The sequence below is a fragment of the Tachyglossus aculeatus genome, chromosome 23 (genome assembly GCF_015852505.1).
Source record: "Tachyglossus aculeatus isolate mTacAcu1 chromosome 23, mTacAcu1.pri, whole genome shotgun sequence".
Lineage (NCBI taxonomy): Eukaryota > Metazoa > Chordata > Mammalia > Monotremata > Tachyglossidae > Tachyglossus > Tachyglossus aculeatus.
In genome coordinates, this window is record NC_052088.1 from 27,870,025 (window position 1) to 27,897,792 (window position 27,768).

Consider the following 27,768-nt stretch of genomic DNA (forward strand, 5'->3'; position numbering starts at 1 on the left):
CTCACGGTCTAAGTTGATCCCCATTTTGCTGATGAAGGAATTGAGGCACAGAGAAACTAAATGACTTGCCCATGGTCACACGGCAATGACGTGGCAGGGCTTGGATCAGAACTCAGGCTTATGCTCTTTCCACTAGACCACACTGCTTTTCATTGCATATCAGACAGATAATTGCTCTTCCCCCACTTCAAAGCTTTACTGAAGACACATCTCCTCCAAGAAGCCTTCCCTGACTAAGCCCTCCTCTCCTCCCACTCCCTTCTGCGCCGTTCTTACTTGCTCCTTCATTCATCCTCCCATTCCCACAGCACAAATGTATGTATCTGTATAGATCTGTAATTTATTTATTTATATTAACGTCTTTCTCCCTCTCTAGACCGTGAGCTCGTTATGGGCAGGAATCTTTGTTGTTATATGTACTCAGGCACTTAGTACAGTACTTTGCAAACAGTAAACACTCAATATATATAATTGAATTGCTATACCACTTGAGGCTTTGCTGCATTTTGTCTATGAAGCATTTCTTCAATACACCTCGTTGATAACTTCATCCTTCAAGAGTTGTCCGAGAAGCCTGCCGTCAAATATCCCGTCCTGAGAACCCGTGCTATGAAGGGCACTGTTTCAGGACTAGCGGATGGGCTGCCTTTCGGGATATCACGGATTGCCATCACACCTTGCCATCTGATGTGATGTACTGCCCGTGGGTGGCATCACTGGCAGCCACACGTGATGTCTGTGGAAGACCAGCTCCCACGACAATACGACCAGACATTATAATTCCCCCTTTCACACTTTGGTCTGGTCTGAATCACGGTGCCTTGTTGGCACCATGCCCTTATGATTCACTTTTCTACCTCGACTGATTCTTTCAAGAACACTTCAGATGAATGTTCAGAGTACTTCCTGTGACTTCAGCAAATAAGGCCACAGAGTCCCTCTAGGCTGTAAGCTCTTTCATTCATTCATTCAATCGTATTTATTGAGCGCTTACTGTGTGCAGAGCACTGTACTAAGCGCTTGGGAAGTACAAGTTGGCAACATCTAGAGACGGTCCCTACCCAACAGTGGGCTCACAGTCTAGAAGGGGGAGACAGAGAACAGAACAAAACAGATTAACAAAATATAATAAATAGAATAAACATGTACAAATAAAATAAATAGAGTAATACATTCCCTGCCTGCAATGAGTTTTGGGGCCAGAGTGGAAGTCCCTCATGGGCAGGGAAAGGAAGAGGAGAAAGAGGAGGAAAGGGGGGAAGAGGAGGAAGAGGAGAAAAAGGAAGAGGAGGAAGAGGAGAAAGAGGAGGAAAAGGGGGAAGAGGAGGAAGAGGAGAAAAAGGAAGAGGAGAAAGAGGAGGAAAAGGGGGAAGAGGAGGAAGAGGAGACAGCAGCGAATGTGTCTACCAACTCTGTTATACTGCATTCTTCCAATACCTTAGCACAGTGCTCTGCACACAGTAAGCCCTCAATAAATATGATTGATTGGTTGAAGTTCTGCTTTAAGCATATTGGCCAACAAAAAGATTCCACGTTCAGGCAACTTGAACTGCTGTATCCTTTATCTGGAAATTCTGAACAGTCTTTAAGGCAAGTTTCTTATTTTGCATACACAGATTAATAATAACTGTGGTATTAAGCATTTACTATGTGCCAAACACTATGCTAAGCACTGGGGAAGACAGAACACACTCAGATCAGACACGGCCCCTGTCCCACATGAAGACTGCAAGACAAGTACTTAATCCTCGTTTTACAGATGAGGAAACTGAGGCACAGAGCTATTAAATGACAAAGTCATACAGCAGCAAGTGGTAGAGCCAGAATTAGAACCTATGTCTCCTGACTCTCGGGCCTGTATTCTTTCCACTAGGCCACACTATTTCCCACAAAGTTAAAACTGTACCAGAAGGCAATCTAACAGCCAAAAAAATAAGAGGGCATTTCTGAATGTCAAAACAGCACATTACACCCAGAAATAGAGGTGCAATGCGATTTTCTGTTTTTAAACCATTCTGCCAAAAGGGGCAAAAATAACCATCATTACCTAACTCAGGACCTTACCCTAAGTCCACTATCCTTGCCTGGATTGAATTTCGGATTGACCCGCTTCCATTGCTCACCTAAATTATGAAAAGCAACCACATATTAAAGATTAAAATCACAAGGATCTGATGATAATGACATCCAAAACACTTTCCAACATTCTTGGGTAAATGTAGCACAAAATGAAGTCTAGAGGAATTTAAAAGAAAACTCCATTCAAGCCGTCACTTCGGACAGCACAGCAATTCTGAATCTGTATGTTTTCTACTTTTATCCCCTTTCTTGCTGGGTGAAGCTACGGCAAATATCGGCACCCCAAAATACTGCCTAGCGTTCCGTAGACCTATAATGAAAAGGAAATAATACAGAGGCAACATTCCAGAGACTCAATGCGTATAACATGAATAATGGGAACCAAGAATAGAAACTTGGAAAATTACTAGAACAATTTTATGCCAATTACTCTATTTTGTTTCATAACTAAGACGCTCCCGTGACTGCCGGTTATGACTCGGTGTCGATTCTTTGGATTGTATCTGCTTTCACCTACCTTCAATCCCATGGAACATTGTTTAAAAATTAGGGTTCAACCCTGCACCCTCAAATCCAAGATAATGAAATTCTGTTAGTCCCTAAAGTGTCCTTCTCATCCTCTTTTCCAGCTCTGCTGTGTCCTGCCTTAGATAGATAACCTGCCGACACCTCGTATAACGTGTCCACAACAGAACACTTCATCTTCCCACTCAATCCCTCTCCCTGCTCTTGACTTTCACCAAGGCAATACGTTAATAATCATCCGTTTCTCACAAGCCTGTAAGTTTGGCATTCTCCTCGATTTATCTCACTCATTCACCCCACATATTTGGTCAGTTACCCAATCCTATTGGTTGCACCTTCACAACACTTCTAGAATTTGCCCTTTCCTGTCTATCCCAACTGTAATCACACTGCTCCAATCGAACTGAATTAATGAATGAATGTCATTTCCTGCCTTGACCACTGCATCAGCCTCCTCTCGGGCCTCTACCCTCTCTTCAATCCACGCTTTAATTTGCTGCCCGGATCGTTTTCCTAAAAAATCGTTCTCAAAAAGCCTCCAATGGTTGTCCATCCATTTCTGCATCAAACAGAAATTCCTCACCATCACCTTTAAAACATTCATTCATTCGTTCAATCGTATTTATTGAGCGCTTACTGTGTGCAGAGCACTGTACTAAGTGCTTGGGAAGTACAAGTTGGCAACATATAGAGACGGTCCCTACCCAACAACGGGCTCACGGTCTAGAAGCAGCGTGGCTCAGTGGAAAAGAGCCCAGGCTTTGGAGTCAGAGGTCATGGGCTCAAATCCCGGCTCCACCACTTGTCAGCTGTGTGACTTTGGGCACGTCACTTAACTTCTCTGGGCCTCAGTGACCTCATCTGTAAAATGGGGATTAAGACTGTGAGCCCCCCGTGGGACAACCTGATCACCTTGTAACCTCCCCAGCGCTTAGAATAGTGCTTTGCACATAGTAAGCGCTTAATAAATGCCAATATTATTATTATTATTATTATTATTAGAAGGGGGAGATGGACAGCAAAACAAAACATGCAGACAGGTGTCAAAGTCGTCGGAAAAATAGAATTAAAGCTAAATGCACATCATTAACAAAGTAAACAGATTAGTACATATGTACAAGTAAAATAAATTCTCCCTACCTACATTCACTCCTCTCCCAGTACAACCCAGCTTGCAGACTTTGCTCCTCTAATACCAGCGTCCTCACTGTGCCTTGATCTCGTCTCCCACTGTTAACTCCGTGTTTATGCCTTCCCTCCTGACTAGAAATCCCGCCCCATTCCTATCCAACATACCACCCCTCTCTACATCTTCAAAGCCCTACTTAAATCATATCTCCTCCGGGATACCTCTCATCGGCCTACCTACCCTTCCTCCCCTCTGCATCACGTTCCAGACCCCCAAAGCACTAGGATACATATGCCACCCCCCTCTCAATAATGCAGCTTGAATGGAGATTTGTCTTATTCTGTGCACTCTTTTTTTGCCCCTAGATGCCAAAGCAGTGGGCTACAGTCTTCAATAAATTAGCATTAAGGGTCTAATCAAGAACGTACTCCTGAAATGAAAATAGGCTTATCGAGGTACTGGAAAAGGTGGAGTGACACCTTCAGTAAACTATAAGAGCGGTAAAGTTACGGCTAGGGAAAAGTTAGAAGTGTTAGATTATAATAATAATAATTTGGTATTTGCTAAGCACTTACTATGTGTCAGGCGCTGTACTAAGTGCTGAGGTAAATACAAGCAAATTGAGTCTCTATCCCTTGTGGGGTTCACAGTCTCAGGCCCCATTTTACAGACGAGATCACTGAGGCCCAGGGAAGTGAAGTGATTTGCCCAAGGTCACACAGCAGACAAGTGATTAGAACCCATGGCCTGTGCCCTATCCACTGGGCCATGCCATATATTGCTAGGATTGTGGTCAAGACAGCAACCCTCACTGTTTCCCCCAGTCCCACAGCACTTATGTCCATATCTGTAATTTATTTATACTAATGTCTGTCTCCCCCTCTAGACTGTAAGCTCACTGTGGGCAGGGAATTTGTCCATTGTGGTGTTGTTTGTACTCTCCCACGCTTTTATCACAGCGCTCGGCACACAGTAAGCACTCAATAAATACAACTGATTGATTGTTCCAGAAATCATTCCGGGCTGGACAGACAATTAGTCTGATCAAGTGTGGCAGTGCTTAAGTTATTCCTTACAAATCTACGGCAAAGGGATGCTCGAGAGGAAGAATTTGAAACACGCGGAGCGTGGCGGGGAGAAGGTAGTCAGAAAAGCTCACCTCCTCCAGGAGGCCATCCCAGACTGAGCCCCCCCTTTTCCTCTGCTCCTCCTCCCCTCTCCATAGCCCCAACCCTCTCCCTCTGATCGTCCCCCTTCCCCCCACAGCACTTGTGTATCTTTGTACTTATTTATTACTCTATTTTCTTAATATGTATATATCTATAATTCTATTTATCTATTTTGATGGTATTGACGCCTGTCTACTTGCTTTGTTGTCTGTTTTCCCCTTCAAGAATGTGCGCCCATTGTTGGATAGGGATCGTCTCTGTTGCCAAATCGAACTTTCCAAGTGCTTAATACAGTGCTCCGCACACAGTCAGCGCTCAATAAATATGACTGACTGAATGAATGAAGAAGCGGCAAGCCTAGAGAGCAAGAGATGAGATAGAAGGAATAGGGCAGAAAGGAAAATAGATAGGGAAGCATAAGATGGGGCGGGGGGAAGGCAGGACACGTCAGTAAGGGAGAAAAGGACTGAGAATTCTGTCCAGGCACCACCATTCATTCATTCGTATTTACTGAGCTCTTACTGTGTGCAGAGCACTGTACTAAGCGCTCATCACTGTACTATCCCATTCAAATCCAACTGAGAAGCAGCGCGGCTCAGTGGAAAGAGCCCGGGCTTTGGAGTCAGAGGTCACGGCTTCAAATCCCGGCTCCGCCAATTGTCAGCCGTGTGACTTTGGGCAAGTCCCAACTTCTCAGGGCCTCAGTGACCTCATCTGTAAAATGGGGATTAAGGCCGTGAGCCCCCCGGGGGACAACCTGCTCACCTTGTAACCTCCCCAGCGCTTAGAACAGTCCTTCGCACACAGCGTAGGGACCGTCTCTATATGTTGCCAACTTGTACTTCCCAAGCGCTTAGTTCAGTGCTCTGCACACAGCAAGCGCTCAATAAATATGATCGAATGAATGACTGAATAGTAAGCGCTTAATAAATGCCATCATTATTATTATTATTATCATCCCAGCTCCACCACTCACCTGCTGTGTGACCTTAAACAAGTCACTTGATTTCTCTGGGCCTCACTTTTCTCATCTGTCAAAACGCAGACCGAAAACTTCTTCCCTCTCCCTCTAGACTGTGAGCCCCATGTGAAGAAGCAGCAGCATGGCACAGTGGATAGAGCACAGGCCTGGGAGCTGGAAGGTCATGGGTTCTAATCCCACTCCACCACTTGTCTGCTGTGTGACCACGGTCAAGTCACTTCACTTCTCTGTGCCTTGGTTGTAGAATCTGTAAAATGGGGATTGAGGCCGTGAGCCCCACGAGGTACAGGGACTGTATCCAACCTGATTTGCTTGGATTAATTCATTCATTCAATGAATCCCCCCCCCCAGTGCTTAGTACAGTGCCACCTGACTACTTGTTTTGTTGTCTGTCTCCCCCTTCTAGACTGTGAACCCGTTGTTGGGTAGGGACCATCTCTATATGTTGCCGACTTGTACTTCCCTAGCGCTTAGTATAGTGCTCTGCACACACTAAGTGCTCAAATATGACTGAATGAATGAATGGCACATAGTAAGCGCTTAACAAATAACATAATAATTATTATTACTATGTGGCATAGGGCCCGCCCATCCTGGTTAGGGTGCGTCTTACCGCTGTGCTTGGGACACGGTAGCGTTTAGCAAATACTAATTTATTTTTATTATTATTATCAATATAGAGAAGCAGCATGGTTCAGTGGAAAGAGCCCGGGCTTGGGAGTCAGAGGTCATGGGTTCAAATCCCGGCTGTGCCGCTTGTCAGCTGTGTGACTTTGGGCAAGTCCCTTAACTTCTCTGGGCCTCAGTTCCCTCATCTGTAAAATGGGGATGAATACTGTGAGCCTCTCGTGGGACAACCTGATCACTTGGTCAGCGCTTAGAACAGTGCTTGGCACGTAGAAAGCACTTACATACCAACATTATTTATTATTATTGTAACCTCTCCAGCGCTTAGCACATAGTAAGCGCTTAAGAATTACCAACGTTATTATGATGATTATTGTAACCTCCCCAGCGCTTAGGACAGCGCTTGGCACATAGCAAGCGCTTAAGAATTACCAACGTTATTATGATTATTATTGTAACTTCCCCAGCGCTTAGCACATAGTTAGTGCTTAAGAATTACCAACGTTATTATGATTATTACTGTAACCTTCCAAGCGCTTAAAACAGTGCTTGGTACATAGTAAGCGCTTAAGAATTACCAACGTTATTATGATTATTATTGTAACCTCCCCAGCACTTAGCACATAGTAGGCGCTTAAGAATTACCAACATTATTATGATTATTATTGTAACCTCCCCAGCACTTAGCACATAGTAGGCGCTTAAGAATTACCAACATTATTATGATTATTATTGTAACCTCCCCAGCGCTTAGCATAGTAAGCGCTTAAGAATTACCAATGTTATTATGATTATTATTGTAACCTCCACAATGCTTAGAACAGCGCCTGGCACATAGCAAGCGCTTAAGAATTACTAACATTATTATGATTATTATTGTAACCTTCCCAGCGCTTAGCACATAGTAAGCGCTTACAAATTACCAACGTTATGGTTATTATTGTAACCTCCCCAGCGCTTAGCACACAGTAAGCACTTAAGAATTACCAATGTTAATATGATTATATTACTATTATTATTATTGTAACCTCCCCAGTGCTTAGAACAGCGCTTGTCACATAGCAAGCACTTAAGAATCACTAACGTTATTATGATTATTATTGTAACCTCCCCAGCGCTTAGCACATAGCATGCGCTTACAAATTACCAACATTATGATTATTATTGTAACCTCCCCAGCGCTTACCACATAGTAAGTGCTTAAGAATTACCAACATTATTATGATTATTATTGTAACCTCCCCAAGCGCATAGAACAGCGCTTGGCACATAGGCTTAAGAATTACCAATGTTATTACGATTATTACTGTAACCTCCCCAGCGCTTGGCACATAGTAAGCGCTTAAGAATTACCAACGTTATTATGATTATTGTAACCTCCCCAGCGCTTAGCACATAGTAAGTGCTTAAGAATTACCAACGTTAATAATAATAATAATGGCATTTATTAAGTGCTTACTATGTGCAGAGCACTGTTCTAAGCGCTGGGGAATTAACAAGGTGATCAGGTTGTCATCATCAATCGTATTTATTGAGCGCTTACTGTGTGCAGAGCACTGTACTAAGCGCTTGGGAAGTACAATTTGGCAACATATAGAGACAGTCCCCCGTGGGGCTCACAGTGTTAATCCCCATTTTACAGATGAGGTAACTGAGGCCCAGAGAAGTGAAGTGACTTGCCCAAAGTCACACAGCTGACGAGTGGTGGAGCTGGGATTTGAACCCATGACCTCTGACTCCAAAGCCCAGGCTCTTTCCACTGAGCCACACTACTTCTCTAATATGATTATATTATTATTGCTATTATTATTGTTATTGTGATTATTATTGGAACCTCCCCATATATTCATATGGTTAATATGATTATATTATTATTGTTATTGTTATTATGATTATTATTGTAACCTCCCCATATAATCATATGGTTAATAGGATTATATCATTATTATTATTATTATTATTATTATTGTAACCTCCCCATATAATCATATGGTTAATATGATTACATTATTATTGCTATTATTATTGTTATTATGATTATTACTGTAACCTCCCCATATAATCATATGGTTAATAGGATTATATTATTATTACTATTATTAGTGTTATTATGATTATTATTGTAACCTCCCCATAAAATCATATGGTTAATAGGATTATATTATTATTACTATTATTAGTGTTATTATGATTATTATTGTAACCTCCCCATAAAATCATATGGTTAATAGGATTATATTATTATTACTATTATTAGTGTCATTATGACTATTATTGCAACCTCCCCATATAATCATAAGGTTAATATGATTATATTGTTATTACTATTATTAGTGTTATTATGATTATTATTGTAACCTCCCCATATAATCATGTGGTTAATATGATTATATTATTATTGCTATTATTATTGTTATTATGATTATTATTGGAACCTCCCCATATAATTATATGGTTAATATGATTATTATTACTATTATTATTGTTATTATGATTATTATTTGAACCTCCCCATATAATCATATGGTTAATATGGTTATATTATTATTACTATTATTAGTGTTATTACGATTATTATTGTAACCTCCCCATATAATCATGTGGTTAATATGATTATATTATTATTGCTATTATTATTGTTATTGTGATTATTATTGTAACCTCCCCATATGATTATATGGTTAATATGATTATTATTACTATTATTAGTGTTATTATGATTATTATTGGAACCTCCCCATATAATCATATGGTTAACATTATATTATTATTGCTATTATTAGTGTTATTATGATTATTATTGTAACCTCCCCATATAATCATGTGGTTAATATGATTATATTATCATTGCTATTATTATTGTTATTATGATTATTATTGGAACCTCCCCATATAATTATATGGTTAATAGGATTATTATTACTATTATTAGTGTTATTATGATTATTATTGGAACCCCCCCCCATATAATCATATGGTTAACAGGATTATATTATTATTACTATTATTAGTGTTATTATGATTATTATTGGAACCTCCCCATATAATCATATGGTTAACATGATTATATTATTATTACTATTATTAGTGTTATTATGATTATTATTGTAACCTCCCCATATAATCATACGGTTAATAGGATTATATTATTATTACTATTATTAGTGTTATTATGATTATTATTGGAACCTCCCCATACAATCATATGGTTAATATGATTATATTATTATTACTATTATTAGTGTTATTATGATTATTATTGGAACCTCCCCATATAATCATATGGTTAATAGGATTATATTATTAGTATTATTATTGTTATTATGATTATTACTGGAACCTCCCCATATAATCACATGGTTAATAGGATTATATTATTACTATTATTATTGTTATTATGATTATTACTGGAACCTCCCCATATAATCATATGGTCAATAGGATTATATTATTATTACTATTACTATTATGATTATTATTGTAACCTCTCCATATAATCATATGGTTAATAGGGTTACATTGTTATTACTATTATTAGTGTTATTATGATTATTATTGTAACCTCCCCATATAATCATGTGGTTAATATGATTATGTTATTATTGCTATTATTATTGTTATTATGATTATTATTGGAACCTCCCCATATAATCATATGGTTAATATGATTATATTATTATTGCTATTATTAGTGTTATTATGATTATTATTGGAACCTCCCCATATACTTATATGGTTAATAGGATTATTATTGCTATTATTAGTGTTATTATGATTATTATTGGAACCTCCCCATATACTTATATGGTTAATAGGATTATTATTACTATTATTAGTGTTATTATGATTATTATTGGAACCCCCCCATATAATCATATGGTTAACAGGATTATATTATTATTACTATTATTAGTGTTATTATGATTATTATTGGAACCTCCCCATATAATCATATGGTTAATAGGATTATACTATTATTACTATTATTAGTGTTATTATGATTATTATTGTAACCTCCCCAGCGCTTAGCACAGCGCTTGGCACATAGTAAACGCTTACCTCAGAAATGCCATCACGATGATTGGAGTTGACACCGCTCCAGCCGCCAACTCACCACCTCCCCGCTCCCGGCCTCTCCTAGCTGGTGCTTCCCGCCCGCCTCCATCCTTCCCACTGCGGGATGGAGGAGGAAGAGGCGACATTCCCGATCCCAATCCCGATCCCAAAGGCAGCCCGTCTCCCGGTATTCCCACCTCACCTGCGCCCGCCGATCCTCGCCGGCGATCCCCTCAGGCCTCCGTACGCGTGCGCACTCCAGCCGGGCGCCCCGGCCACGCCCCTCTTCTGACCACGTGACTGCGGCCCCCGCGAACGCGGCGCTCCGATTGGTCATAGGGGGGGAGTGGGCGTGGCCTCCCGCTCGACGGGCTGACGTAAGGCTCCCGGGGGCCGCTGGGAGTTGTAGTTCCGGCGCGGAAGGGGGCCGGAAGTGAGGCCTCTCGGCCTGAGGAGAAGGGGAAGAGGGGGAAGGAAGGCTGGGCAGGCCTTCGGCGGGGCCGCCATGCTCCTGCCGCCGCTGCTGGTGCTGTTGGCGGCCCGGATTTGGGCCGGGAGCGCCCCTGCCCGCAACGTGGTGCTGGTCACGTGCGACTCCTTGGTGAGTGCGGGGCCCCAGAGGATGCTGGGAGCCGGGCCTTGGCCAACCCTCGGCCTGAGGAGAATGAGGAGGAGGATGATGATGGCGTTTGTTTAGCGCTTACTATGTGCAATCAGTCGTATTTATTGAGCGCTTACCGTGCGCAGAGCACTGTACTAAGCGCTTGGGAAGTACAAGCTGGCAACATATAGAGACAGGCCCTACCCAACAGTGGGCCCACAGTCTAAAAGGGGGAGACAGAGAACAAAACCAAACATACTATCAAAATAAAATAAATAGAATGGATATGTACAAGTAAAATAAATAAATAAATAAATAGAATAATAAATATGTACAAGCATATATGCATATATACAGGTGCTGTGGGGAAGGGAAGGAGGTAAGATGGGGGAGAGGAAGGAAGGGGCTCTGTTCTAAGCGCTGGGGAGGATACAAGGTGATCAGGTTATCCTCGAGCTGCCGAACGCTGCTGGCGAAAGTCTAAACACCATGCCAACCTCGTTCACTTCATGTTTATCCTTTCCTGCCTTAACTCAGCCCTCTCCTCTGCCAGACAAAACTATTTCTCCTCCCTTATTGACACCCATGCCCATTATCCCCGCCAGCTCTTCCGTACATTCAACTCCCTTCCCAGGCCCCCGGATCCTCCCCCTCCTCCGTCCCTCACCCCCAACGATCTGGCCTCCTACTTCATTAGTAAAATTAAATCCATCAGGTCCGACCTCCCCAAAGTCACTCCTCCCCTTCTGCAACCCCCCGGCTCTCAACGCTCTCCGCTCCTCTCCCATCCTTCCCAGCAGTATCCTCAGAGGAGCTCTCCTCCCTCCTCTCAAGCACTACTCCGGCCACCTGTGCTTCTGACCCCATTCCTTCTCATCTTATGAAATCTCTCGTTCCGTCCCTTCTCCCCTCCTTAACTTCCATCTTCAACCGCTCACTCTCCACTGGTTCCTTCCCCTCTGCCTTCAAACATGCCCACATCTCTCCCATCCTAAAAAATACCCTCTCTTGACCCCACCTCACCTTCTAGTTATCGCTCCATCTCCCTCCTACCATTCCTTTCCAAACTCCTTGAACGAGTCGTCTACACGCGCTGCCTCGAATTCCTCAACACCAACTCTCTCCTCGACCCCCTCCAGTCTGGCTTCCATCCCCTACATTCTACGGAAACTGCCCTCTCAAAGGTCACCGATAACCTCCTGCTTGCCAAATCCAACGGCTCCTATTCTATCCTAGTCCTCCTCGACCTCTCGGCTGCCTTCAACACTGTGGACCACCCCCTTCTCCTCAACACGCTATCTGACCTTGGCTTCACAGACTCCGTCCTCTCCTGGTTCTCCTCTTATCTCTCCGGTTGTTCATTCTCAGTCTCTTTTGCAGGCTCCTCCTCCCCCTCCCATCCGCTTACTGTGGGGGTTCCCCAAGGTTCAGTTCTCGGTCCCCTTCTGTTCTCGATCTACACTTACTCCCTTGGTGACCTCATTCGCTCCCACGGCTTCAACTATCATCTCTACGCTGATGACACCCAGATCTCCATCTCTGCCCCTGCTCTCTCCCCCTCTCTCCAGGCTCGCATCTCCTCCTGCCTTCAGGACATCTCCATCTGGATGTCTGCCCGCCACCTAAAGCTCAACATGTCCAAGACTGAACTCCTTGTCTTCCCTCCCAAACCCTGCCCTCTCCCTGACTTTCCCATCTCTGTTGACGGCACTACCATCCTTCCCGTCTCACAAGCCCGCAACCTTGGTGTCATCCTCGACTCCGCTCTCTCGTTCACCCCTCACATCCAAGCCGTCACCAAAACCTGCCGGTCTCAGCTCCACAACATTGCCAAGATCCGCCCTTTCCTCTCCATCCAAACCGCTACCCTGCTCGTTCAAGCTCTCATCCTATCCCGTCTGGACTACTGCATCAGCCTTCTCTCTGATCTCCCATCCTCGTGTCTCTCCCCACTTCAATCCATACTTCATGCCGCTGCCCGGATTGTCTTTGTCCAGAAACGCTCTGGGCCTGTTACTCCCCTCCTCAAAAATCTCCAGTGGCTACCAATCAATCTGCGCATCAGGCAGAAACTCCTCACCCTGGGCTTCAAGGCTGTCCATCACCTCGCCCCCTCCTACCTCACCTTCCTTCTCTCCTTCTACTTCCCAGCCCGCACCCTCCGCTCCTCTGCCACCGCTCACCTCCTCACTGGGCCTCGTTCTCGCCTGTCCCGCCATCATCCCCCTGGCCTGGAATGCCCTCCCTCCGCACATCCACCAAGCTAGCTCTCTTCCTCCCTTGAAAGCCCTACTGAGAGCTCACCTCCTCCAGGAGGCCTTCCCAGACTGAGCCGCCCCTTTTCCTCTGCTCCTCCTCCCCTCCCCATCACCCCTACTCCCTTCCTCTGCCCTACCCCCTTCCCCACCCCACAGCACTTTTGTATATTTGTACATATTTATCATTCTATTTATTAATGTGTATATATCTATAATTCTATTTATTTTGATGCTATTAATGCCTGTCTACTTGTTTTGTTTTGTTGTCTTCCGGCACTTAGAACAGTGCTTTGCACATAGTAAGCGCTTAATAAATGCCATCATTATTATTATTATTTCTCCCCCTTCTAGACTGTGAGCCCGTTGTTGGGTAGAGATTGTCTCTATCTGTTGTCATATCCAACTTTCCAAGCGCTTAGCACAGTACTCTGCACACAGTAAGCGCTCAGTAAGTACAACTGGATGAATGACTACAGCATATAGGAAGCACTTAACAAATACCATAATTGTTATCACTATTACTATTATTATTACTAAGATCTTTTGAATTTTGTCATTATCGATTAGGTGACAGCATCTTTGAATTACTGTTGTGAGCTCGTCTCTAGAGTGTGAGCTCATTTTGGACAGCAAATGTATCTGATTTTATATTGTATTCTCCCAAGCGCTTAGTACAGTGTTTGCACACAGTAAACACTCAATAAATACGATTGATTTATTGAAATTGATTCTGCTGCCAAACTGGGAAAGTTTCAGACATCTGCGGGGACACGTCACATTGGGCAATTCATAACTGTGCAAGCATTTTTATATATTGATAATATCCTTGTCATTTGAAACATCCTCCAGTGAAATTTCTGAAATATTAGTTGCTGAGCCTGCCCCACAGCAACTTAATTCAGTTTGTCAAACAAAAAAAGCACTCTGTAGGTTTGTTTTTCCCTCTTTTTTATGCCATTTGTTAAGCGCTTACTATGTGTCAGGCATTGTACTAAGCACTAGAGTAGATACAAGCAAATCAAGATGGACACAGTCCATGTCCCACTTGGGGTTCACGGTCTTATTCCCCCTTCTACAAATGAGGTAACCGAGGCACCCAGCCATAAGGTCACACAGCAGATAAGTGACAGTGGCAGAATTAGAACCCAGGTCCTACTGATTCCCAGGCCCATGCTTTATCCACTAGGCCATGCTGCTTCTCAGCTTAGTCGTAAATATATGAGATTCATCCTCACTTGTATTTTGACTTTCAGAGTCTTCCTAGAACCTATTACCATGGGAAGGAGTATGAAATACTCTTTTCTTAAACAATGTTTGGCAGCATGGCTCTGGAAAGAGCATGGGCTTTGGAGTCAGGTCATGGGTTCGAATCCCGGCTCCGCCATTTGTCAGCTGTGTTACTTTGGGCAAGTCACCTGACTTCTCTGTGCCTCAGCTACCTCATCTGTAAAATGGGGATTAAGACTGAGCCCCCCGTGGGACAACCTGATCACCTTGTAACCTCCCCATAGTTAGCACATAGTTAGCGCTTAATAAATGCCATCATCATCATCTTCTAGACTATGAGCCCACTATTGGGTAGGGACCGCCTCTATATGTTGCCAACTTGTACTTCCCAAGCGCTTAGTACAGTGCTCTGCACACAGTAAACGCTCAATAAATACGATTGATCAACTGAAGTGGAGGATTATTCATATTTATTGAGTGCTTCTTGTGCAGAGCACTGTACTAAGCACTCGGTAGAATACAATATAAGGATGTGCAATTATAGGAAGTCCTCAGATTCACCACCCCTTTTGGTTTTTGAAACCGTGCCTTAAGGCGAGATGTTGTAAGTTGGAACCAATAGTCAGTCACAATGACATGGCAAATAAAGTTAAAAATAATCCCCTAAAAAATACAGTGCTGAACTGTATGGTACAGTGTGTACAGAAAGCAGCAGAAATAGCTGATCTGTACATCAGAATCCCTGTTCCCGCCCTCAGAGCACTCCCTGCCTCTGCTTCCTTTTCGTTCATTCATTCAATTGTATTTATTGAGTGCTTACTGTGTGCAGAGCACTGTACTAAGCGCTTGGAAAGTACAATTTGGCAACAGACAGTCATCATCAATCGTATTTATTGAGTGCTTACTGTGTGCAGAGCACTCAACTAAGCGCTTGGGAAGTAAAGTTGGCAACGTATAGAGACAGTCCCTATCCAACAGCGGGCTCACAGTCTAGAAGGAGGGAGACAGATAACAAAACAAGCAGACAGGCATCAATAGGATCAATAAAAATAAATAGAATTATATGCACGTCATTAATAAAATAAATAGAATAATAAATATATACACAAATGCTGTGGAGCGGGGAGGGGTAGAGCAGAAGGAGGGAGTAGGAACGACGGGAACAGCAGGAGGAGCAGAAGAAAAGGGGCTTAGTCTGGGAAGGCCTCCTGGAGGAGGTGAGCTTTCAGGAAGGCTTTGAAGGGGGGAAGTGAGCTAGTTTGGTGGATGTGAGGAGGGAGGGCATTCCAGGCCAGAGGTAGGACGTGGGCCGGAGGTCGACGGCGGGACAGGCGAGAACGAGGCACAGTGAAGAGGTTAGCGGCAGCATTCATTCATTCATTGTATTTATTGAGCGCTTACTGTGTGCAGAGCACTGTACTAAGCGCTTGGGAAGTACAAGTTGGCGACATATAGAGACAGTCCCTACCCAAAAGTGGGCTCAGCAGAGAAGCAGAGGGTGCAGGCTGGGCTGCAGAAGGAGAGAAGGGAGGTGAGGTAGGAGGGGGCGAGGTGATGGAGAGCTTTGAAGCCAAGAGTGAGGAGTTTTTGCTTCATACGAAGGTTGATAGGCAACCACTGGAGATTTTTGAGGAGGGGGGTGACATGCCCAGAGCATTTATGTAAAAAGATAATCTGGGCAGCAGAGTGAAGTACAGACTGAAGCTGAGAGAGACAGAAGGATGGGAGATCAGAGAGGAGGCTGATGCAGCAATCCAGTCAGAATAGGATGAGAGATTGAACCAGCAAGGTAGCAGTTTGGATGGAGAGGAAAGGGCTGATCTTGGCGATGTTGTGGAGGTGAGAATGGCAGGTTTTGGTGACAGATTGGATGTGTGGGGTGAATGAGAGAACAGAGTCAAGGATAATAATAATGACATTTATTAATAATAATGGCATTTATTAAGATCTTACTATGTGCAAAGGACTGTTCTAAGCACTGGGGAGGTTACAAGGTGATCAGGTTGTCCCACGGGGGGCTCACAGTCTTAATCCCCATTTTACAGATGAGGTCACTGAGGCACAGAGAAGTGACTTGCCCAAAGTCACACATCTGACAAGTGGCGGAGCCGGAATTTGAACCCATGACCTTCGACTCCAAAGCCCGGGCTCTTTCCACTTAGCCAGGCTGCTTCTCCAATGTTGCTTCTCCAATGACACCAGGGTTGCAGGCTTGTGAGACGGGAAGGATGGTAGTGCCGTCCACAGTGACGGGAAAGTCAGGGAGAGGACAGGGATTGGGAGGGAAGATAAGGAGCTCCGTCTTGGACATGTTGAGTTTTAGGTGGCGGGCGGGCATCCAGGTGGAGATGTCCTGAAGTCAGGACGAGAGACGAGCCTGGAGGAAGGGAGGGAGAAGAGGGGAGGAGATGGAGATTTGGATATCACCTGTTTAGAGGTGATAGTCGAAGCCGTGGGAGCGAATGAGTTCACCAAGGGAGTGAGTAAAGATGGGGAACAGAAGGGGACCAAGAACTGACCCTTGAGGAGCTTCCTCTTTCACTGGACCCTCACTCTCCAGATTCTGTCCCTCCTCTACACTATAAGCTCCTTGTGGGCAGGGCACAAGTCTTTCAAACTGTTATAGTGTGCTCTCCTAAGTGCTTAGTACAGTGCTCTGCAGGCAGTAAGTACTCAATACGATTGGTTGATTGTTCCTCCTCTCTCCTCTAGCTTGTCTGATTGGCACCAAGCTCTCAGGCCGTCTGCCTTCCATCTCGTCTCAGTTAGTCTACATTCCCTTCTCCCCCCATCCAGCTCTAGTAGCTCTTGCCGCTCCCATCTTCCTGCTCTCCGAGCCAATTCATTCATTCATTCATATTTATTGAGCGCTTACTGTGTGCAGAGCACTGTACTAAGCGCTTGAGAAATAAGAGCACACAAACACATACACACACACACACACACACACAAATACGTTTATTTGGCCCCATTCCAAGCATCTTCATACCTAAAATACACTTCGATGAAACGAGTTTCTTACCCTGTGCACCATTAGGGTGTCCACAGATGGGAAAATGTTCCTCCAGAGAGAAACTCACCTGGAGTTTCAATAAGTAAACTCATCTCTCCCAGAATCTAAAAGCCCAATAAATATCTTGAACTTTAAGAATATCCTCCCTTCCATTGTGGGTATGCGTATACCCCACGACAGAGAAACTAGCTGTTTTTAGTACAGTGCTTTCTTGATGCTGCTTAAGTTTGTCCACATGGTCATTTTTATGTATACGATAGCTACTCTACAGAATTGCAGACGATTCATCCCTTTCTAAGGCTCCTGTACCCCCTTCATTCTTTTCTTTTTAGAAATATATTTTCCTGATGTCAGTGTATTCAGATAGTCATGTAATGGGGAAGGCTGTTAGGTTTGAAGTTGAATGTTGGCTTTTATGTATTATTGAGTGACTTTGACTAAGTTCCAACCTCTCTGGGCCTGTTTGTTTCTCAGTAAAATGGAGTCAGTTGCGCTGCTACCTAAGGGATTTCTTGCTTTGATTATTTCAAATGTTCCAAGTCATCTTATCGTTCATTGCCTGGAGTGCTGTCGGGGAAAATGTGCTTCACCTTTCATAATGCCAGTTCTTTAATCAGCCTCATCTTTGATTCCAGGATGGAAGGCTCACATTTCATCCAGAAAATCAGACGGTGACACTCCCTTTTATAAATTTTATGAAAAGACACGGCACCCTCTTCCTCAATGCGTATACAAACTCCCCAATCTGCTGTCCATCGCGAGCAGGTATGATGACAATATGATAATGAATTGACCTTGGTGATACGCACGCTTCAGAAGGTGCACGGTGGATTTAGGCCATAACTCTTACAAGCGTCATCTAGCCAATTCTCAAGTTGTGTGTTCATCTGCTCCTTCTTTACCCCTATCCTTCCGGCATAGGTCTCTTCCATCTTCATCCCAATTCTGCAATCTGTCCGATAGACATAGTTACACTTGTCATGGCTAGAAGTAATCAAAGTGGAGTAGATGATAGTCCCTTCTCCAATATGTGGTGTTTTTCATAAGCTCGTTGGGCTTTGAAACATCCAACAGTTCAACTCTGGCCCTTATCGAGCATTTCTTAATTTTTTTTTTGTTTTAGGTTTTTTTGTGGTATTTGGTAAGCGCTTATTATGTGCCAGGCCTTGGGGCAGATGCAAGCTAATCAGGTTGGACACAGTCCATGATCCACAGGAGACCTTCCCAGACTGAGCCCCCTCCTTCCTCTCCCTCTCCTCCCCCTCTCCATCCCCCCCACCTTACCTCCTTCCCTTCCCCACAGCACCTGTATATATGAATATACATTTGTACATATTTATTACTCTATTTATTTTACTTGTACATATTCTATTTATTTTATTTTGTTAATATGTTTTGTTTTCTCTGTCTCCCCCTTCTAGACTGTGAGCCCACTGTTGGGTAGGGACCGTCTCTATATGTTGCCAACTTGTACTCCCCAAGCGCTTAGTACAGTGCTCTGCATACAGTAATCGCTCAATAAATACGATTGAATGAATGAACACGGGGCTCACAATATTAATCCCCATTTTACAGATGAGGGACCTGAGGCACAGAGAAGTGAAGTGACTTGCCCAAGGTCACACAGCAGATAAATGGCCGAGCCGGGAATAGAATCCGGGTCCTTCTGTCTCCCAGGCCTGTGCTCTCTCCACTAGACCATGATGCTTCTCTGTGTGCTAAAAGTGCTGGGGCAGATACAAGGACCTTAGCTATTTTATCCCCATTTTACAGATGAGGAATCTGAAGCCAGGAGAGGTTAAGTGACTTGCCCAAGGTCTCCCGGCTGGCTAGTGGCAGTAGAACCCCAGTCTACCGACTTCCAGTCTCAGACTCTTTCCACAAGGGTACACTGCCTCCCTAGCTTTTGTGACATTAGATTAGGTGGGAAATATTATTTTATGGTTACCGTGGAAAGGAAAAGGGCCATTTCTGAAGTATTTGAGGTGATAAATAATAGGAGGCAGGTATGAGCCCTCTATGGCATGTCCACCCTCCTAGGCCCTGGTCTGTTTTCCTCTGGTTACGAGGATTCATGTGATTATAACACCAAATCTTCCCCCTCTCCCCCCAACCATCCCTTGCCCCTGCCAACCTGCCCTGTCCCCCCAGGCCTCTACTCAAGAATCAGGAGCACTGGTGATTAGTGAGGCAATCAATCAAACTGATTGATGATGACTGAGCCCCTTCCTTCCTCTCCCCCTTGTCCCCCTCTCCTTCCCCCCCATCTTACCTCCTTCCCTTCCCCACTGCACCTGTATATATGTATACATGTTTGTACGTATTTATTACTCTATTTATTTTACTTGTACCTATCTATTCTATTTTATTTTGTTAGTATGTTTGGTTTTGTTCTCTCTCTCCCCCTTTTAGACTGTGAGCCCACTGTTGGGTAGGGACCGTCTCTATATGTTGCCAATTGTACGTCCCAAGCGCTTAGCACAGTGCTCTGCACACAGTAAGCGCTCAATAAATACGATTGATGATGATGATGATTGAGCACCTACTATGTGCACAGCACTATACTAAGCACTAGGAAGAGTACAATGCAATGGAATTAGCAGGCATGCTCCCTACCTATAATGAGCTTACAGTCTAGAGGGAAGGTGATGGGGGACAAAGGCAGGGGCCTTCAAAGGCCCAGGTGAGTCAAGCAATGGCTGATACACTGCGGATATACCCACCCGCCCCCCTTTTCCTTCCTCTGAAGTTCCCCTGAAATGGTATGGCAGAGCAAAAGCTTTTCCAAAATCAGATAGGTGGTCTTTTAGCTTTAAAAAATGATCAGTGACAAGGAGGAAGATTTTTTTTTTCTTTTGTGACCTTGCGGCTTTCAGGATGTTTTTCCGTCTGTGTGTAAGCCCTTGCAGAGAGGAATCTTTGCCCACCTACGGTGGGTATAACCCAATCTCCCTGGTCCTCTTGCCCGGAGATCCTGTCAGCCTTTCTTCTCACTTGGATAATTTTTCTTTTGTCACCTTTTCTTGTTGCCAGTTGTCTGTAGGCTTTCCCTCCGGTTCCCACTGTTTAGATATAATAATAATAATAATGGCATTTAAGCGCTTACTATGTATGAAGCACTGTTCTAAGTGCTGGGGGCGGGGATACAAGGCGATCAGGTTCTCCCACGTGGGGCTCACAGTCTTTCCCCATTTTACCGATGAGGTAACTGAGGCACAGAGAAGTTAAGTGACTTGCCCAGAGTCACACAGCTGACAAGTGGCAGAGCCGGGATTTGAACCCATGACCTCTGGCTCCCAAGCCCGGGCTCTTTCTACTGAGCCACGCTGCTTCTCTTAATTATAATTAAGATATAATTTATGCCTGTGTGTCTGCCTGGTTAGATTATAAGATCCTTGAGGGCAGGGATCGTACTTACTCTTACTCTGTGCTCCCAAATATCCTTGGTAGAGCACTCTGCATATGAGGGGTGATGGAGTCTCCTTCCAACAGTGACGGCCGAGCCTTGGTCCAGTCACAGAGACTTTGGACCTGAGAACCCATGGGAAGAAAGTGTTGTACTTCCCAAGCGCTTAGTACAGTGCTCTGCACACAGTAAGCACTCAATAAATATGACTGATTGATTGATTATCGGGCCAGTAGTTTGCACAACGTGGCTCACAGTTCCTCATCCCTGCCAGCAACTGTTGTGGGCAGGGATTATCTCTATTTGTTGCCGAATTGTACTTTCCAAGTGCTTAGTACAGCGCTCTGCCCACAGTAAGCGCTCAATAAATACGATTGATTGAATCCTAGGCACTTGGGGAATACCGATGAATGAATAACTTTAGAGATTCTTACTCCAGATCCCTTCTTGGGCTTTTTTGGTTTTCTTCCCCAGCAATGTGGAGTGGCCTCTTCACTCATCTAACAGAATCTTGGAATAATTTCAAGGGTCTCAATCCAAATCACACCACCTGGATGGACCTCATGCAGAAGCAGGGTTACCATACCCAGAAGTTTGGGAAACTGGACTACACCTCAGGCCATCACTCCGTTAGGTAAGAAGGGAACCCTGTATCTGGGCCAGTCAGTCAGTCAATCATATTTATTAAGCACTTGCTATATGCAGACTGCTGTACTAAGCACTTGGGAGAGTAGACTATAATAATATAACAGACACAGCCCCTGCCCACAGCCAGGTTACAGTCTATCCCTATCCCTGGAGGACAGGCCGGTGGTTATTAAATGAGCCGGCGTTAGGAGCACCTGCCACTCCTGTAGACTGTAAGCTCCTTGTGGGCAGGATTCCCGCGTACTAAGTCTCTTTTACTCTCCCAAGTGCTTAGTGCAGTGATCAGCACGCAGTAAGCGTTCAGTAAATACCATCAATTGCTTGGTTGGTTTCATCCCCCGGACGCCGTATTTGTTCTATCCCGGCCCCAGTGTGCCCCAGGGACTAAGAGGCGAGCTTAGTTTCCAATCCCACTGGGACAGACTGGTTTCCCCGTGTCTGCTCTGAACCTCCCCAACCTTCAGGGAGGGGAGGTGAGAGGGGACCCGCTATTTGGGCGACTTCAGACCGGACAGCCTAATCCTAGTCATTCATTTGTATTTATTGAGCACTTACTGCGTGCAGAGCACTGGACTAAGCGCTTGGAAAGTCCAAATGAAAGCAGACCCTCCCTCCCCACCAACACCCTGAGCTCTCAGGTCGGCACTGGGCCGGGGCAGGCCCATCCACCGGCCGTGAAGAATTAGAAGGGGGACGGGAGACTTGCTGAAGCATTTAGCTCAGGAATTGCTAACGGGAGAAGCTGTTGTAGTGGTTGGAACTCGAACCTGGGAATCGGAAGGTCATGGGTCCCGCATGGGGCTCACAATATTAATCCCCATTTTACAGGTGAGGGAACTGAGGCCCAGAGAAGTTAAGTGACCTGCCCAAGATCACACAGCAGACAAGGGGCAGAACTGGCATTCAAACCCTGGTTTTTCTGACTCCCATTCTTGTTCTCTATCTACTAGGCCAAGCTGCTGCTTAATTGCCTTGGGGCTCTAAACAAGTAGTTGCTGCCTTAACTTATGCTTGTTCTTCATTTATGTATGAAAATGAAGGGAAGCACAGTGTCAGAGAAGCAGCGTGGCTCGGTGGGAAAGAGCCCGGGCTTTGGAGTCAGAGGTCATGGGTTCAAATCCCGGCTCAGCTGTGTGACTTTGGGCAAGTCACTTAACTTCTCTGGGCCTCAGTTCCCTCATCTGTAAAATGGGGATGAAGACTGTGAGCCCCACGTGGGACAACCTCATCACCTTGTATCCTCCCAGCGCTTAGAACAGTGCTTTGCACATAGTAAGTGCTTAATAAATGCCGTCATTATTATTATTATTATTATAGGTCCTCATCCAAATGGCAGTGTACTGGACCGTCTCTGTATGTTGCCAACTTGTACTTCCCAAGCGCTTAGTACAGCGGTCTGCACACAGTAGGCGCTCAATAAATACGAAAGAATGAATGAATAAATGGATTTTTTTTTCCTAACATATAAGGCCCCCTATCAGGGTTGCACTTGGAGAGTTTCCAGTACTCTCCAGTCTTGGTTACGGGAGGGAGAGTCAAGCAGAGGCATAACCCTTTCCATTCATAGCTTGGCCAGTGTGGCTAGCGAGTGGAAGGCAATCTGCTACAAGTCGAAACAAACCCATGCTGGGCAGCAGCGGCATGGAAGAGAGTCGAGGGTGGTAACTCGAGTTTACTGCGTGGAAGGAGGCAATGGTAAACCATTCCCGGATTTTTCCCAAGAAAACTCTCTGGACCCACTACTAGAACGATGGCAGATGGAAAGCGGGACGTTCTGGGGGAGATAATAATAATAAATAGTAATAATGGCATTTGTTAAGCGCTTACTATGTGCAAAGCACCGTTCTAAGCGCTGGGAAAGCTGGGGAGGTTACATGGTGATTAGGTCGTCCCACAGGGGGCTCACAGTCTTAATCCCCATTTTACAGATGAAGTAACTGAGGCACAGAGAAGTTAGGTGACTTGTCCACAGTCCACAGCTGGCAATTGGTGGAGCCGGGATTAGAACCCGTGCCCTCTGACTCCAAAGCCCGGGATCTTTCCACTGAGCCACGCTGCTTCTCTGCCTAGTGGAGATGTGTCCGTGGTATCGCTATGGGTCGGAAATGACTCGACGGCATAAGAAAAGACAACATACAAGGCAAGCGTAACTACCAACATAAGAATGAATTGTGTTGTAGTTAGGTTGAGTCTTTTTGTATTCATTTTATAACTGCAGTAACAGATGAAAATAGATTTTCCGTCTTGGTCTCTTGATCTCTTAGTCTCGTCCCCCTCTCCATCCCCCCCATCTTACCTCCTTCCCTTCCCCACAGCACCTGTATATATGTATATATGTTTGTACATATTTATTACTCTATTTATTTTGCTTGTACATATCTATTCTATTTATTTTATTTAGTTAGTATGTTTGGTTTTGTTCTCTGTCTCCCCCTTTTAGTCTGTGAGCCCACTGTTGGGTAGGGGCTGTCTCTATATGTTGCCAGCTTGTACTTCCCAAGCGCTTAGTACAGTGCTCTGCACACAGTAAGCGCTCAATAAATACGATTGATTGATTGATTTTTATCCAGGTGTATTAAACCTGGGATTGTCTAATATAGCATCTTAAAGAATAAATAAAGTTGTGGAAATTATTGGGTAAAATGAGGGTTTGGATTTAATTCTTCATTTTATTTGTAGTATTGTTCTCCTCTGTGACTGTAGCTGATTGAGGGCTGGTGTCACATTGCTCTAATTTTTTAAAAATCCGGACGTTCTCCAAAACTACTCCCAAACCTATCTCTCAAGTTAACCTTTTTACAGTGCCTTGCTTAAGACTCCCCTTTCATCTGCCCATTGTTCAAACCCTTCTTTTAACCCAAGCCCTCCTCCTTAAAATCCACTGGAGCACAGCTGTCCCCACTATAAAAGCCTTCCTGAAATTCCATCTCCTCCAGGAAGTTTTCCATGATTTAATATCTACCACTCCAAGGCATGTCTGTCCATCTTCTCCATTTGGAGAAGCAGCTTGGCTTAATGGAAAGAGCCCGGGCTTGGGAGTCAGAGGTCATGGGTTCTAATTCCGCTTCCGCCACTTGTCAGCTGTGTGACTTTGGGCAAGTCACTTAACTTCTCTGGGCCTCAGTTCCCTCATCTGTAAAGTGGGGATGAAGCCTGTAAACCCTACGTTGGACACGCTGATTACCTTGTATCTACCCCAGCGCTTAGAACAGTGCTTTGCACATAGTAAGCACTTAACAAATGCTTATTATTGTTATTATTATCTGCCATATTTAGCACTTACAGATATGCCTACACTACTTATTGTTTTTTGATATTCTTGCTATACTGTTAGATCTTTTTTCTCCCTCCATCACTTATAAATTGAAAATACTTTCCATTTGCCTGTCTCCTCAGTTAGTTTGTAATGTCTTTGAGGTCAGGAGCCATGTATTATTGGAAGCAGCATGACCTAGTGGAAAGAGCATGGGCTTTGGAGTCAGAGTTCATGGGTTCAAATCCTGACTCCGCCAATTGTCAGCTGTGTGACTTTGGGTAAGTCACTTAACTTCTCTTTGCCTCTGTTCCCTCATCTGTAAAATGGAGATTAAGACTGTGAGCCCCCCGAGGGACAACCTGATCACCTTGTAACCTCCCCAGTGCTTAGAACAGTGCTTTGCACATAGTAAGTGCTTAATAAATGCCATCATTATTATTATTATTAGCTTGTATCTACCACAGTGCTTGGAACAGTGTTTGACACATAGTAAGAGCTTTCCAAATACCGTTATTATTAGTATTATATATTTTACTCTGGTGTACTCTACCAAGAGCTTGTTACAGTGTTCTCATTCATTCATTCATTCAATCGTATTTATTGAGCACTTACTATGTGCAGAGCACTGTACTAAGCGCTTGGGAAGTACAAGTTGGCAACCTATAGAGACGGTCCCTACCCAACAACGGTCTCAGAGTCTAGAAGGGGGAGACAGACAACAAAACAAAACATGTAGACAGGTGTCAAAGTCGTCAGAACAAATGGAATTAAAGCTAAATGCACATCATTAACAAAATAAATAGAATAGTAAATATGTACAAGTAAAATAAATAGAGCAATAAATCTGTACAAATTTATATACAAGTGCTGTGGGGAGGGGAAGGAGGTAGGGCTGGGGGGATGGGGAGGAGAAGAGGAAAAGGAGGGGCTCAGTTGGTGTCCTGCAGACTATAACAACTACTTTTGACATTGATATACTCTAATGAAGACTTGGCCGTGTCTATTTTTTTCCTAAAGAGGATTGGTGTGCATGTTCTGAGACGTTTCTTCGTAGGTATGGATTTAACATTAAAAAAATAGATGTTTTTGCAGACAAGGAAATTTAGCAACTTGAAGATCAGATCTACTTTGACCATCGCAATCAGCCCTGGAATTAGGTACAGTAGCAATGGCATCATTTTCATTGGTATCTTGTTGTAGGGTGCCTCTTGTTCAGCACCGGCATCTATCTGATGGGCGAAATGAGGTGAGACTGTACAAAGCCTCAGATCAGGGTAGTAAATATTCATCCGAACAGCCAGAAGGAAGAATCTTAATGGCTTTTTAATGCCATCGGTTCATATTTGAAAATCACCTAGTGGAGTTACAAGTGAAAAGCAAAATCTTACTGAAATTATACATGAAAGAAATTCTAAGTACGCAAACTCATTGCCCTCTGAACCGTCTAACAAAGCATAGAACAAAGGCTCTTTCCCATCTGGGCCATGAGGGTTGTCATGTTTATGGATGCCTCAGGGTGCCTAGGGGAGTTCACCTACTCAGCCCAAAGGTGAACAGAAATGTAAGAACCAGCCTAATTAAGCCATCCAATAAAACAGATGGGTCAGCCTGGAATTGGGGGACTTCTGATGGTCTTCTGTGTGATTAACTTTTCCTCACGACTTCATTCAGTCAATATTATTTATTGACTTCTTATTGTAAGTTAATTACAAGCAGGGAACGTCCCTCCCAATTCTCCCAAGCACTTAGCACGGTGTTCTGTACATTGTAAGCACTCAATAAATACCATTGATTACTGTGTGCGGAGCACTCTTATTAAGCACCAGGGGGAAAACAACACAACAAAGTTGCTACCAACTTGCCCTCCCCACAAGGACCTTGCAGCCTAAACGGGGAAGTAGATGCTAATATAAATGAATGACTTATGGATTTGTACGTAAAAGCTGTGGGGTTGAGAGTGGGGTGACTTGCAAGTGTTTAAAGGGTACAGATCTGAGTGCATAGATGGAAATTTTACGCACTTCATGGAAATTCATGGAAATTTTGTACTCTCAGAGACACACGCAGCCTGGTGTACCTAGCTACCGATTTCAGCCCAAGACCTTTGGAACATTGATATTTCAATTCTATAACTTAACACTGATTTTCCAAGCCTACTGTTATGGGGAGCCCATCTGTTAGAGAAGGAAATATCATCACTCTGCAGTCCCACCTTCATGTAACAAACATCAGTATTTAATACTGACTCCCTTTTTTCGTTTCCATTTTAATTTAATAGGGAAACATCATGACTGTAATTTGCAGGTCTAGCAAATAATATTTGGGGCTTTTATTCCTCTGTGGACCAGTCACTGTGGACTAAATATGGCATGAAGGGGAGCGTTTATTGCTGTACTTCAGAAAATTGTTCTGGCTGTGGCTTAGGATCAGTAGCTCCACTCTGAAGTCTCCTTCCCTAAATGTTTCTGACAATTTAGGGATTTTTGCTCTCCCTCCAGAATGTTGAGAGGGCTATATCCTCAGCCTTTATCTTTGCTTTTATTTCCTTTTAACTGAGAAAAGGACCCGGACCCGATTAGTGTGTATCAACCCCAGGGCTTAGTACCGTGCTTGACTCAGAGTAAGCACTTAACAGATACCATCATCATTATTATTATCTATCCCATCGATCAGTCATTTACTGAGCACTTACTGTGTGCTGCGCATTGTACTAAGCGCTTGGAAGAGTACAGTATAACCGTCTTGGTAGGCACCTTTCCTGCCCACAGTGAGCTTACAATCTAGAGGGGGAG

The 27,768-nt window shown here is 44.0% G+C and overlaps 2 protein-coding genes across 5 annotated transcripts in view; one reads left to right on the plus strand and one right to left on the minus strand.

The window, feature by feature from the left end:
• TTC37 (tetratricopeptide repeat domain 37) overlaps window positions 1-10,816 on the minus strand; it is an 89,356-nt gene extending 78,540 nt beyond the window's left edge. For 2 of the 4 annotated variants that reach the window (XM_038765598.1, XM_038765600.1), the window contains exon 1: window positions 10,770-10,816. Coding sequence is in view for 1 of the 4 variants with exons in the window: in XM_038765597.1 (XP_038621525.1) it covers window positions 10,571-10,584 (14 nt within the window). In the remaining 3 variants the exon portion in view is untranslated. Of the gene's footprint in view, window positions 1-5,878; window positions 5,907-10,570; window positions 10,591-10,769 lie in introns of those variants that run through there. The other 2 variants (XM_038765597.1, XM_038765599.1) reach the window with 2 other exon arrangements.
• A 238-nt stretch (window positions 10,817-11,054) lies between these two features.
• ARSK (arylsulfatase family member K) overlaps window positions 11,055-27,768 on the plus strand; it is a 39,564-nt gene continuing 22,850 nt past the window's right edge. The window contains exons 1-3 of the mRNA XM_038765916.1: window positions 11,055-11,168; window positions 18,302-18,431; window positions 21,547-21,706. Coding sequence (XP_038621844.1) covers window positions 11,073-11,168; window positions 18,302-18,431; window positions 21,547-21,706 — 386 coding nt within the window. The 5' untranslated portion in view covers window positions 11,055-11,072. The remainder of the gene's footprint in view (window positions 11,169-18,301; window positions 18,432-21,546; window positions 21,707-27,768) is intronic.